At 36.1% G+C, this 14,233-nt stretch overlaps 1 protein-coding gene across 3 annotated transcripts in view; it reads right to left on the reverse strand.

The window, feature by feature from the left end:
* DPYD (dihydropyrimidine dehydrogenase) overlaps positions 1-14,233 on the reverse strand; it is a 333,817-nt gene that overhangs the window by 86,574 nt on the left and 233,010 nt on the right. For all 3 annotated transcript variants that reach the window (XM_083867303.1, XM_083867305.1, XM_083867304.1), the window contains 2 exons: positions 3,167-3,287; positions 2,199-2,318 (listed from right to left, as the gene is read on the reverse strand). In XM_083867303.1, the coding sequence (XP_083723429.1) occupies positions 2,199-2,318; positions 3,167-3,287 (241 nt within the window). The remainder of the gene's footprint in view (positions 1-2,198; positions 2,319-3,166; positions 3,288-14,233) is intronic.

Genomic DNA, 14,233 nt, shown 5'->3' on the forward strand with positions numbered 1-14,233 from the left:
AACAAAAACTTACTGACTCTATCAGATAATAAAATAAAACAAATTTACGCACATCAAAATAGAAACCCAATATGTTATGCTGTGAAGCGACGTTCATGCCAAGAGCACAGAGCACTTCCCACCAAGCCTGTAGGCATGTAGGTGGTGTTCCTGCCATTCCACAGACAGGAGAAATAGAGCACGGAAAGGTCAAGTGTCTGGCTGCAGGCCACGTGTCTCCGCCACGGCACAGCTGGAACAGAAGTATGGCCACCCTGCCCCTTGCTCTGACAAGATGACATGCTCTCCCACTTTTTGTCTTCTTGTAAGCATGCTAGCTCTCCTGATTTAAAATTGCTTTCCTGCTTTTGGAAATTTGTATACAGCTAGACCTGACCGCTGAGCAAAAAGTATTGCAACATGCTGCTGAGCTATTGACTTTATTGGCTCCGTGGCTTTCTTTTGTGCAAGGAGCTGTGGGATTGGGACCCAGTGATGACTCTTTCAAAACATAATAAATTGACAGCACTTCCAGTATTTTAAATTTTTTTTAAATAAGCAGATTTGCATCAGAGGTAATAGTGCATCCTAAAATGTCTTTTTTTCTCCCCTCTGATACATATAAAACTTCAGGCAAAAATTTATACTTATGCAGACTAACACACATATATATAAATAAAATTTAAAAAAAGAACTTTTCCTCGGATCATTTAGTATTATAAACCACAGATTTGCTGATACATCCCCACTTACAACTGGGCATGCAGGCACCACTGTAATTTACACTACATACATGTTTCAAATTTGTGACATAGACACACTTCTCATAATGCAGCCATTTTATAGATTTTATTAGGCAGAATTATGGTAGGAAGGAATATTCACAAATTGCAACTTAAATGAGAAAATGTGAATGGTCTTACTTACATAAAATACTACTGCAATAGTTCTTTTATTAATTTTTAATGCACAGCACCCACTGTGACCTCCTTTATTCTTTTCCTGTCAACATGGCAGGCTAGAGAAATTGAAATGGGCTGTAGCAGTTCTCTTCTTGTTCCCCTCTTTCTCCCATTTTGCATAATATTAAAATATAACATCTTATTGGACTGTCACTGTGAAACCATTATGCGATAGGCATAATGATTTTTTCTGATTGTTATCACTTTCTCACTTTTCAGCATTCTCTAAAAAATTCCAAATTCTATGTAGTTATCTAAAGCAATAACGCAATTTGCCACTGAATACACTCATCTGAATTAAAGTTTGTTTAAAAGTCATCTTTTGCTACATTTCCTATGGTTCTCTAAGGATAACACCAGTCACATAAAATAAAGCATTTTTTTGCCTGTCTGGTCTCCTCTGATTGCATTTTTGGGGTGAGGTAGGAGGCGGATCCGATAAAATAGTGTTTGACTAAATCAGGAGGATGCTATTACTTCTTTTATGTATATTTACTGCTACCTCCATCACCAAGGAGACTAATCTCCATACCAGTAAAGCCAAGAAGCTCACAGTATTGTCTTTGCAGGGCCAAGTTTATGTTGTCACAGCAACAGAGTTCACAGGGTCAATAGATTAATACATTAGTGTGCACCGGCACTGAACTGGAGTGTAAAAGTTTTGCAGCTGGTTTGAAAATTAAACTGTGAAGCTGAACTTGAAAATATGGGCTACACAAGATATTCTTGTATATCTTGAGAAATAGGCTACAAAAATATGCATATATTTGCCTAATGCTGTCTATAATTTTTACCACTGTGGGAAGAGGAGGAAATAACCTCTCTGGAAAAGGTGCACTTAGGGGGAAGGAGGGAGGAAGGCTGGAGATTGGGCTATGAAACATATACTGCATTTGGATTGTTGATATTTCCCCCTGCGATGCCCTTTCATTAGCCTCTGTCTAACGTGGGGCTTGACAATTGTGACAGGATGAAAAATTTGAGGAAAAGCGAGGGTCACAAGGGAAGAGATTTCCTTCCCTCTCCAGTGACCCTATCACAGTATTCTGATGCAGTGCTTTACCATTAAGGAAAGGGCAACCCAAGAGCCTTCACACTTAATCTGTTCCATCTGTCATGACTTAGAAACATTGACCAGCAGTGAGCTTTAAGGACTCAGTGCGACTGCAGACATGATATTCTAGCCCACTACAAGGACCTCCTGATGTTTTGAAAGCCTCCAAGGAAGTACCATGCATCAAAAAGGGCAGCACCTACCTGACATGCCACCATATGTGGTCCTCAGTCCTCGACCAACTGCTGGCCAAGGTGTGCTGTCTGCTTTCAGTCCCATCAGTCCTGACACAGTGTTGGTGGCTGTAACACCATCTGCACCACCTGTGAAAGAAAAGGTCAGTTGCTTTTTGGGAAATCATGTGTATAAGATTGAGAGGGGATAAAATACAAAAGAAAACCTGTGAAACTCCGAAATAACTAGACATTCAAATAAACAGCTGGGGAGCAAAAGCAACAAAGTGCAACGGGATGCACAGAAAGGTCTTTATGACTGATCCTGGGCCAATAAATTTAGCGCTAGTTCCAAGACAGGCTGCATCAACTGAAAGAGCTGTAAGGGCTATAAGACAGCATGTGGAAATGATGGGGCTGACAGGCAGATCTCTGCCCTTCAGTTGTGTGAGACAGAACCTGCTACAGAGGTTGTTCAATACCTGAAGGTACCCCAAAATAGTGGCCATTCTCCTCCAGGCTTCTGTGCAGCAAGACAAAAGAAGCAACGTGACAAAGAAACAATTACCATGGTTCTAAATGATGGACTAATACACCTACTTGAAAACTTATTTGCTGCCATCTTGTATTTTAAGCTTCAAACAGTGAATTTTTGTTTTCTCAGAACACACACACCATTTTCACAAATAAATATAGGAATAAGGAGATTTACCACGGTGTGGTAAACATATAAATATGACAGAAGTAAAAACATGTAGGGAAACACTACAATTTATTGTCAACCATCTAATGTGGTTCTCTTCATACAGTGCTCTTTTCTAGATGCATGAACAAAATTAGGAAACCTTTGATCACTGCACTTATTCTAATTACATCAAACAAAATATTGTCATATTAGTTTCTGTTGTTATTGATTATTCAATAACAAGCAATGTTCCTATCTTACCCTATGAAGCAAATTAGTAAATCTGCACAACTTGTGCACTAGAGTCACTCACCTTCCTGCGCAGCCATTGCAATTTTCACAATATCAGTGACATTTGGGGTCAGTTTGGCAAAGAAAGGAATGTGAACAGCTTGTCTAACCCAGCGACAGATGTTCCGTACCAGCTCTGGATCCTGTTCAAATAGGCCAGATAAATATAGAATATAATTAAAAGTAATACGAACAAAAGGTATATTAAGGAAATAGAAAACTTTGCTCTAAGTGGCAATGCTGCAATTTTGTGAAATTGCACATCAGAACTGAACTTCATCTCATTAGTTAACTTATTTCAGACACACCAAGTAACTGCAAATCCATTACAAAAAGGTTAGTTTGTGGAAAAAAAAAAAAAAAAAAAAAAAAAGGATTTTTTTTTTTTCAGAAGACAAAGATATCACAAAATGTTCCCTTCCCAGAGAGAGGAAAATACCATTTTGGATGACAGAGACTATTTTACCCATTTATTCTAAAAATTACTTCCCAGTTTTAATGTCTCACTTGATGTAAGGCACATTAAAAACAACCAGTATCCCATAAAATAATGTGAACCTGAAGCATTGTCTGATCATGCCTTGATCAGAACAAGGATGAATCGAGGTTGCAGGGCTATCAGAATGCAATTCAGCATTTCTGAACTCTGAGAATAACTTGGGATGGCCATAGTGTAAATGAAAGATCAAAATCTTCTCTGTTAAAGTCAGAAATCGAGATCTTCAAGTGTTGGCTTTTCCTGATTTCCAGTCATTTACTTCTCTTATGGAATACATCTCACGTAGACAGTAATCAACTACCCTTTCCACTGAGGACAGCTCAGTGGAACTGACACCTGCATCTGGCACAGACAAGGGTTCTTGTTCAATGTAACTCTTGTTTTATTTTTCTGTGGGCAATTGATAATGCTCTTCAACAAATACCTTAGAATTTGCAATACTGATGCATGTAGAATGTGGTGCATGTTCTGGTTAAAAATTGAATGGTGCCATTAAAAGATTTAGCACAAGTATTACCTGTGGGTAGGTTAATCGGTGCTGCAGCAATTATTTACATTTACTAAGTCTTTATCACCCTCTCAGATAATTAAATCTGTCATATATGAATAATCTTCTCCCATTTGGATATTGTAAAAACTCAGAGAGCTGCATTGCTATGTAGTAACTGAGAATGGGATGAGACTAATGAAATTTAATTTAAAACAATCCAGTAGACACCAAGGTTGCCAGTCTAGTGAACACACAGGAAATATCCCCTTGTCGCTTTTCCTTTTTACACCAATGGTTAAATAAAAACAAGAACCCCACAGGCTGTGTTACTAGAAAATACACAGTGCTTGACATGAATAACAAAATCCTAAGACTTAGCTCTGGCATCCCAATAGAAACAGTGATCTCCTGCCCTGAAATATGTATGAAACGCTGCACCGGCAGTATGAAAGTAGTTGCAGCTTTGATTTTCATTTCTGTTTTGAATTTCCTTGAGGCCCAATGCAAAAATGAGAGACCCTCTAGAAGACATGAATTGTATATCCTTTATGTTAATTCTTCTCCTTAGAAATCCTTGTGATAATGTTCAGGATGTTGGCACCACATAATTCATTATGCTGACTTTGTTGTGCTTATAGTGCTGCCATAAAAATTCTTACTCCAACACACACTAATGCCTTAAAAAATATAATTATTTCAAACCACATTGAATAACTTTTTGGGAGATGACTTTCATAAACCTCAATTTTCATCCTACCTAAGACAATTTAATTAGTTTATCTTTTGTAATAAACAATAATTGTTTGGTGTTTTCCCCTGAAAGTAAGTAAAGATCTTTATTTTCAATCAGTTCTACTTCTCACACACCAAGATTAATGTAATTAATGCAATGGAATGGTCTTCTATTTCTCATGCTAGTAAACAGTTTAAATATCTTATGGCACAGCACATGATTAGAAAAAGCCCTTTTGAAAGGCTCACTTGTATCGGCCTTGGAAAATTGCCTGGTTTTGGTCCCCATAAAATCACAGGTAAATTAATAGGAAAATAATTCAAAACTTGAAGTGAAAGAGGTAAAGTCTCCCATCCTATTTCAGTTAATATTCCAGGGGAAAAAAGTGAATGCTTACTGAGTAAACATTGAAAAAAGGAAACAAAAGTTAAAACAGTACTTTGTTGCATAGTGAGACAATTACTGATAGAAATTGGAAAGGTGATGAATTTTATACAAAAAAAAAAATAGGATTCCCATTAGATTTGACAATTCTGAACTGAAACAGGTATTTCTGAAGCTTATTTTTCCCCCAAAATGTTTTGTCCAACTAATTTGCACATTAAATAAAACTTATATGAAGATAATGCTGACTAACTTTAAAAAATGTCAGTTTACCCAAAAGCCACACACACGTGATAGATCTTGCTGCTTCCCTTTACAGTGCAAGTCCTACAAAGGAGTTGTGCTGGAACATTCAGATGATCCAGTCTTCCACCCTCCTCCTCCTCCTCCTCTCCTTGCTCAACCTCCAGACCCTCCTGCTCAGGTTTGTCCTGGTGCAGGAGCAAACATCAGAGACCCACCTCAGCCCATCCTCACTCTGGTCCCACAGTGACACTGGGAGCGTCCAGTGGTCACAAGCTGAGTGTCCCTGCTGCCAGAGGGATTTCTGTCATGAAGTCACTGCCCGAGAATACTGGAGCTTTTGTGCTCTACACACAACTAATATGTTCACAAAGAGGAATAATATCCTCACTTGGTTTTGTTTTAATTCATATTTTCTTCTTTAGATTTTGAAGAGAAGTTATTTGTTTATTTATATAAATTTTGTAATTCCCTATTATATCCACCCTAAGGACTTGAAAAATGCATTCTAAGCAATCAGATGGCTGAAACCAGAAGATATTGATGTGACTACACAGAAAAAATTCATAGGAAATGAATAAACTACATTTGTATAATCTGTGGGAAGTTCACTGGATGGTGCACGACCTCTCCATAGAAGCTTAATTTAGACTAAGACCAATTTGCAGAGGTCACAAAAGAACACAATTTTTTTAAGAAAACTAAAGTAACTAGAAATAGAGAATTCACTTCTAAATGTAATCATTGACTAAAGAAATGCAGCTCAAAACTTCAGATTTCTGAGAATATTATTTTGTCCCATTCAGCAAAGTTTTAAACTCAGGGACAAATTTAGCAAAGGGAGTAGCATGGTACCAAAAAATAGTTTTGAAGAGGTATGTACAGGCTTCATTTTGCCTAATTCCTTTGACTGATTGAGGACCTCCCATCTACTTGGATTTCTGAAAGACTGACCCCAATTCACAAATTGCTTTTTCTGATTTTTTTTCTTGGATTTATAAACCATTCAAGGATGAGCATATAACTTGTGAAAGACTGAATCTCGAGGCCAGTAAATCACATTATAAAACATACTGTCAGTGCTAATACAACATAAATATCTTTTTTTTACCCCAATCTAAGTTTATGAAAGTGCCTGCAGCTTTTATCATTGATAAAGTGGTTGACAAAACCTGCGTAGTCAAGGAATATTTTCTAAAAGCCTTGATATGTAAAATGTTTCTAGCTGTAAAAACAGCTGGGCATTTGCATTCACAAAACCAACAATATGAACTAAATAAAATATTATTCTGCTTAATTTAGTAGAGGATTGTACTGCTTCTGGTTCAGAGTCTACCATGTTGCTAAAAATTACCTTCTTTCATTACACATAACTGGGTTTGTTGGTTCTCTCATTAATAATGATACAGAGTGATTGTAACAGAATGTGTAGCATAATTTTGCACTGTGTGTCAATCCGGAAGAATGAACAAATGCTCCAATGGACTGTAACATCCATTGCCAGCACACTTTGTTTATCTGCTGTGTTTTAATTTTTTCTTAAACAAACCCCATCTAAAAAAAAGCTTGGTAAAATTATCATCGGCTAAAACATAATATTGATTCATGCACTGTACCTACAAGAATCTGTCGGTAATTTAATACCATATAAAGTCTCTTTTGGTATAAGCTGTACATCAGCGTGTCTTCTGTCTTCCTGTTAATCAAATAATGCTTGTTTATTCCAAAGGCACAGGAGATTTGAATGTTACAGGGGTTGTCTTTTTACTTCCCTAAGCAACAGTACAGAATCATTTTTCCTGAATATTCATTATAGCCTTGGGCTAGATGAAGCTTTTAATCCTAACTACTCATTGCCAATGGGTAGATATACTAGAGGAAAAACAACTATTCACCTTTTTTTTCAAAATGATCACATGATTAGCTTAACTACAACCATAACTATAAGTCCTCAGAAATTAAAGCAGCAAGTTGTCTACTGATTGCATTTGGCATCAGTAATGAGATGAATCCCCTGTCCTATCACCCCCAAGGCAGATACATCCTGCATGTTTAAAAAGCAGCGTGAAAATGCTGTGCACAGAGTAGGTCACCTCTCCTTGTGTTTCATGGAAAGAAACAAAACCATGATGAGATTACCATGGAAATGTCTGGCTGCAGATTTTTGGAATTTTTTTTTATTGTGACCTATTTTCAGCGTTCTTTTAGGGCCCTCATTTTTGCACTGTTACTGTTACAATATTTACTGTTACTGCACAATATTTACAGCGTATCCAGAACACCTCGCTGAGGTAGAGAATTACTATTATACCTGTTCAATAAATGGAGAGAGGAGAGTCAGACAGCCTGAGGTGCACCTCCTATAACTCACCTTGCTCTGGTGCCCAGTTTTGTAAAAGTCATTTGTGTAAGGACTTGAAAAGGTTTGTCTGGCAGAAGACTGCACCTGATTCTCTGGACTACCTTAAACCATGAGATACTTTACACATTAAGAACAAAAATATTTTTAATACTTGGATTTAAATAGATTTTCAGAGCGTTTGAATTATGCAAAAGATAGAATTGCAACTACTTTAGGGTAACAAACATGTTTGTTAACTATACAAATACTCCTTGGGAAGCACATGTGTGAGTGCATGTACATACACCCATGTGCATATATAGAGAGAATATAAATGACAGTCTGAAACATGTCATTAAAAGAAACCCAAACCTGTTCAGAATTTTCCCCAAGAGCTTCATAAGAAAGGTTAACACTCAGTACAGTACATTAGTTGATCTTTTCTAATTAGTAGTACAGAAAATGGACCCTATCTTGCAATTTTCAGGCTGTCTCTAAATAAGGGTGGCAGTTCTGTCTCACTAAGAAGAGGACAAGGATACATACAGTCATGAAAAGAATGAAAATGCAACTTTTCTAGACAAAATCCTGACTTTACATATGTATGAAGGCTTCATTACATAGACCTATTGGATTTATCACCACACCTCATGTTGATGATTTGTGCTGGTCCATTATTCAGTGATGATGGGAGGTTCTAGAAGACACAAAGAGTGTTGCAAGATGCAGTAAAACCTTACATGTAAAGTCCTTAAACCCTATTTATCACTGACTAGAACAATCTAAACAACAAAGTTTCAGAAATTAAAATACTTTCTTGTATTTAATTCAAGGGCAAGTCTAATCTTCCTCATACACATCAGATCTTTGGTGGCCACAAGACTATTCTGATTTGTATCTGTTGCCTACGAGTTTTATGGCTAAATAATGTACTATGTCAGCACGTTTGCAATTTTAATTGCTGATACTAAGTTACAGAGGACTTTTGTCTTTTTTTTATTTTTTTTTTAATTTAGCACACATGAAGCTGATATGGGATTTCTTATATACAGCTAGGCAAGTGAAGGCAAATGGCACCAAAATTTCTTTATCAGTGCATTCTTCTCATGGCAGATTTTCTTTCTGTACTGACTCTGTAGAAAGAAATCTTGTATTTGTGTTGTATCTATCAGCATTGCAGGAATTTTTAATATAAAAAATGTTCTACAGTTAACTTCTCATTCTGAGCAGTAGATAGATTTTTCAAAGTAATACCTTTAGCTAGGGATAAGGAGGGAGTGCTTTTATGATTGTAAGAATGATGCAGCATAAGAAAAGCTTTTTAGGTGAGAATTTGCAAGACTCAGTTGTTAAATTTAATACACGTACTACTCTCACTGTTTCATTCAACAATCATGTACTAGGGAAGAGTTAAACCTATCCTCAGTCGAATTGCTGTCTGGTGGCCCAAGAGGACTCAAATGCACGCTCATCTGAAAAGCTAGAAAGGAGAAGAGGATCTTTCTCCATCTACTGGTAACCTCCATACAGCAGGTCAACTTTCTAGACCACCCTACTCTCCCTCTGAAGAGAACAGTGGCACTACCTGCAACAACCTGCAGTGTGGAAAAGCAGGGGCAGGACACTTTTGGAGCAGCTTTAGAAAGTGAGTAATGATCTTTTCTACAGATACTTCACATATTCAATCCAATCTACCAGCTCAATGTGTACCTATGGATCTGCATCTTTTACAGAGATCCATCTCATAAATTGAATGAGGATGTACTAGCCTGACTAGTTTAAATATATCTTTCCCATTTTTTTCCAGATTAAATATGGACCTATAAAACGATTAGAAAATCATAAATTAAAAAACAAAACAAACAAAAAAACCCCACCCAAACCAAAACAACCAAAAAAGCCCAACTCTGTGTGTGAAGAACTACTCTTTTGCAATTCATTAAAGTATGAAGAAAAAGTAAAAGTATGGGAATTCCAGCTTAAAACATTGCAAATCAGTATCTGTAGCCTTCAGCACACACATATATATGTTTGTGTATGTGTGTGTATTTTACTATTTTTCCTTATACTATTTCTTTCTCCGATGACAGACCCAACATTTCCTTCATAAAACTGTCTTGAAACCTACACAAAATTTCCACAGTACCTAAATACAGAAATACAGTCAATCACTATAGTAGGAGGCACCATTGCAGAATCTTGTGGTTAATTTTACTGCCTTATTACATCCTAGAAAGGAGCAGTTTAGGTTGGTCATTTGTCCCATTTCAAACTTAATTAAAGCTAACAATTTGTTTAAAGCCTGTCAAAATAAGAGAAGGATTTCCCAGGATAGAAGATGAATAACTCTCCACTTCTCATCTGGAGTGAAAAATTCTTCCTCATTTCTCAAGAAATTTGACAGCTTTTGGTCAACATCTATTGACCGCAGCTGTCAAAAAGAAAGAAATGAAGCAGTTTAACCTTAGGCAGGAATAACAGTTTTCACGGTTCTGTGTGAAGCTATCTATATATATTAGGAAAAATTAAAAAAAAACTGGCCTAAATTACATCAGAGGCTTTGGGTTAGCCTGTTCAGCTTCACAAAAATGTAACTGCTGGTTGAGAGCTTATATCCCCGCAGCAAGAATCCATGATGTGATGTGATGTGAAACCAGTGCCACACAATAAACTTTCAGAGATAATGATAGAATTCAGGACTCTTTTCCAGTCAATACTGCAATGCTTTTTGGCATGAGATCCAAAGTGTACTAGTTTAGCCAAATTAAAAAACCCAACCCCCCAAAATTCAAAATCTCATCAGGTATCTTCTATAAAATGGTACAGGAAAATCCCATTCAGGATAAAAATTCAAAACATCTGAACATGAATAATTTCATATTTTGTTCTAGAAGAATAAAAATGTTTCATTCCACTGAAGCCTTCAGCTTTTATTAATTAACTTGCACTTTGAAACAACAGGTCTTTTCAATGTGAGGGGAGATTGTAGAGGTGGGGTTTTTGGAAGCATTTCTAAAAGATTAGAGATTCAGAGATGAAAAATTAAGCAAATTCCACATAGTTACTATTCAACTAAACTACCATAGCAACAATGTGCATTGTGATTATTGTTCACTGATTTAATTCAAGGACATACTTATTTTCTACTCTCTTACACAATTTAAAATGCTCCTTTCTTTAAAAAGTCTTTTGAAACAAGTCTACTGAGTAAATTAAGACATTTATGTTGTTTTTACATAGCAAAATGTTCTCTTTATAATTTGAACAAAACCTAGTATTTTTAAACTGAAAAGATATTATATGACTTACATAACTAAGCACGTCCTACTTGTGAAACAAGCACATTTTCCTTACAAAATACTGCATATTAACACGTAGAAGTATAGCTTGGAAAAGTCCCATTCATTTTTGCAGACTACATTTGTTTTGGTTATAGACTTATCCATTAGGCAAAAACATTACCAATTGAAGACCATGTAAAAACTGTATTTCTATCTTTAAATTTATTTTTAAAAACCCCAAACAACCTTACATGGAGTAATGACTCCTAATTCACAGATGTTTTGCCAAAGTAAAAATCTAAGTGAGAATTGAGAGACTTGACTGAACATTCTTTTTCCTGTGGTAAGTTATAAGAACTAAAAAACTCCTGTCACCTAGCTCCATTCCTAGATGCTTGGACTTTATTAATTTAAAGCAAAGCTGCAAGCAAGGTGTCAAAATTTGATCAGCTGCTTCTTCAGATCTGCCACTGCAAGTTCCACTCGGGAGAGCCTAATTGAGATTCTCCTTTTCTTCCAGTGATGCCAATGTGTCACTGGGCTAAATCAAGTCTCTCTGGATTAGATCCAGGTTTTGGTCATGGCTGAACTGAGAAGTCATAACTCTGAGACCCTGTCTATACTGAGATCTATACTGAGAGAGAGATAATAGTGGGCATTGAGAAAAGCCAACAAGAGACTGGGGCTCCTACTTCTCAAAGGAATCACAGACCCTTCTCAGACTACTTTGAAAAACTGAAAGAACAAATTGGTGTACATAAAAAAAACCTCTTTAAATTTAAAAGCATATAACAAAATAAATCTTAAAAGACACATAAGGGGTTTCTACAGAATTCCAATAAATTTTCTAATTTTAGCAGATCCCCTTCTCCCTTTGCTTTCTTACTCTCCTTCAGAATCACAACTATCTCTCCCTATGTCATCTCATTAATTAGAACTTTTGAAAGATGCTAAAAGCACAAGACAAAAAAACTTTGATTGCCTCACTTTATTAAAAAAAATTGGAAAAGTAACTTGTTACAGTGTTTTTTATTGTACTACTCTACTGAAGCTGCACAAACGAATGATGCTTAAGGTATGTCAAATAACAGAGAAAAATAAGCTAAACAAAAAGAACCCACTCCAATGGGTTTTCACATATCTAATCTAAAAGCTGCCAATTTTAACATAGGTCAGCATCCAAACTCAAGAATACATTTATCAATGTGGTGTGTGGGAGATCCTCTTTGGACATCTTATTAGCAAGATGGCACTCCTACATGCCTTCTGTGATAATGCCCCACCTCATGACTGAAAACCCGCGTGCAGACAAGGTCAAAAATGAGCTGGAGATTTTTGATTGACCAGTAAAGAAAAGTAAAAAAACCCATATATTTGTGTTGGGAGTAAGAATAACAATTAGAGGGATGTCAAGATCAAGCACAACTGAGAATTGAAAGGTTGGTTGCTGCCTTTAGTCAGCTTTGTAATTACTCCCTTTTCAGAATACAGAAAATACAGTTTTCTCCCCAGCACAAAGAAGAAAACAACTGAATTTCTTTTGAAAATGATTCCTCTTTCTGTGCAGGTGGTTGAGCCATAATGATTTTCCTTATTCTGAATGTTTGGGGTTTGTTTCACTTATTTTTAATTTAAAAACGTTATTCTAAGCAACTAGATGAAACATCTCTGATAGAAAACTTTCTACTTTAAAAATTAACTATAAGACATTTTATATTTGTTTATAGTTTCCTTAAATTGTAGGGAAAACTGTCCATTTGTTTCACTGTGATATGTCTGTTAAAATTTTAGCAATGAATATTTACAGCTATTGATTTTAATGCAATATTAAAGACATTTGAGTCAGATGATTTTCTTTGGTTTTTGGAATAAAGATCACTAATAGTTGGCCTGAAAGGTTGATGCACAGATTGGCAGTCCAAATTACCAAATTATTTTTCCAATATCAACTGGGCTTAAATATTCCAAGTGAAAAACATGAAACTGCACATCTACCCTTAGTAAAATTCTTGGACACACTGACGGGAAAGATTTATTTAACAGTGCTGGTGTATGTAAAGTGTTGACTAATAAAAATGCCTTTTTACCCCTGACAGAACAAAATATTTTATATTGGTTGTTTCTAGCCAGCCAAACGAATGTTTCTCATAGCACTGTAAAAAGTGGTATGCAGCATGATTAAATAATATTTCAGCTCTTTAGTTCATGCAGAGGTCACCTGCTAGAAGGCATAAGGGTTTGATTAGGTTTACGTCATACGTGAAATATTCTAAAGGGAAGCACAGAACTCGAATATGTCAAGGCTGCAGCTACAAATAGCTTTCTCTTGTGGTCAGGTAGGCAAGCTCTGTCCTTTCCTATAATAATAAGGCAGAAAATACTAAATAACTGAGGAAAGCATAAACATTTGAAACATGAAACCAGGGAATTTAAAACCTATGCTCTGAGAAGAATCTGCCACTCAGTTTTAAAATGGTCATCAAGTGGGCACGTATTCAGATTTGGCCTACTGTAAAGGGCAAGCTTCCCAGCAAACTGTCTGACTTTCCTAGGAGCTGAGGCTGAATTCAAAGAAATATGAGTCGAATTCTGAAAACTCCCATGTAGGCAGTGAAGAGACTAGTTAATATATTGCTAAATAACTTAATCAAACACTGGCATAAAACTGAAACCATAGAAAAAAATTATTTATGTGCACCAAGATAAAAAAATCTTAAAATATTTTATTTTACTGGCACAGTTATTTGTTGGCGATCACTTTGTTTCCAGTAAATCCTGGATTTACCAGATATTATGGTTACAAAAAAACTGCAATGCCTTTTGGTGCAATCACATATCCAAAGGCAATCCAAAGGGCCTGGCCATTTGCTCAAGTTTTCTATATTTTCTCTCTTTCTGAAAACTTCTCAGGTCATTAAAATACAACTTCAAGAACAAGGTTGCTATTTGGTTAAAAAAAAAAAAAAAAAAGAAAAAAAGGGTTGGTCCTTTATGGGAAGCACTCACTCTATATTTCATTTGGATTAGGCTATTGAAGTGTCATTAAAACAGCCAAGCAATGCCAGGTCACTGATGTTGTGATCAAACTAACCTTCTCTGTGACATCTGTCATCCATAA

The sequence above is a fragment of the Zosterops lateralis genome (assembly GCF_965231275.1).
Source record: "Zosterops lateralis genome assembly, chromosome: 9".
NCBI classification, from domain to species: Eukaryota; Metazoa; Chordata; class Aves; order Passeriformes; family Zosteropidae; genus Zosterops; species Zosterops lateralis.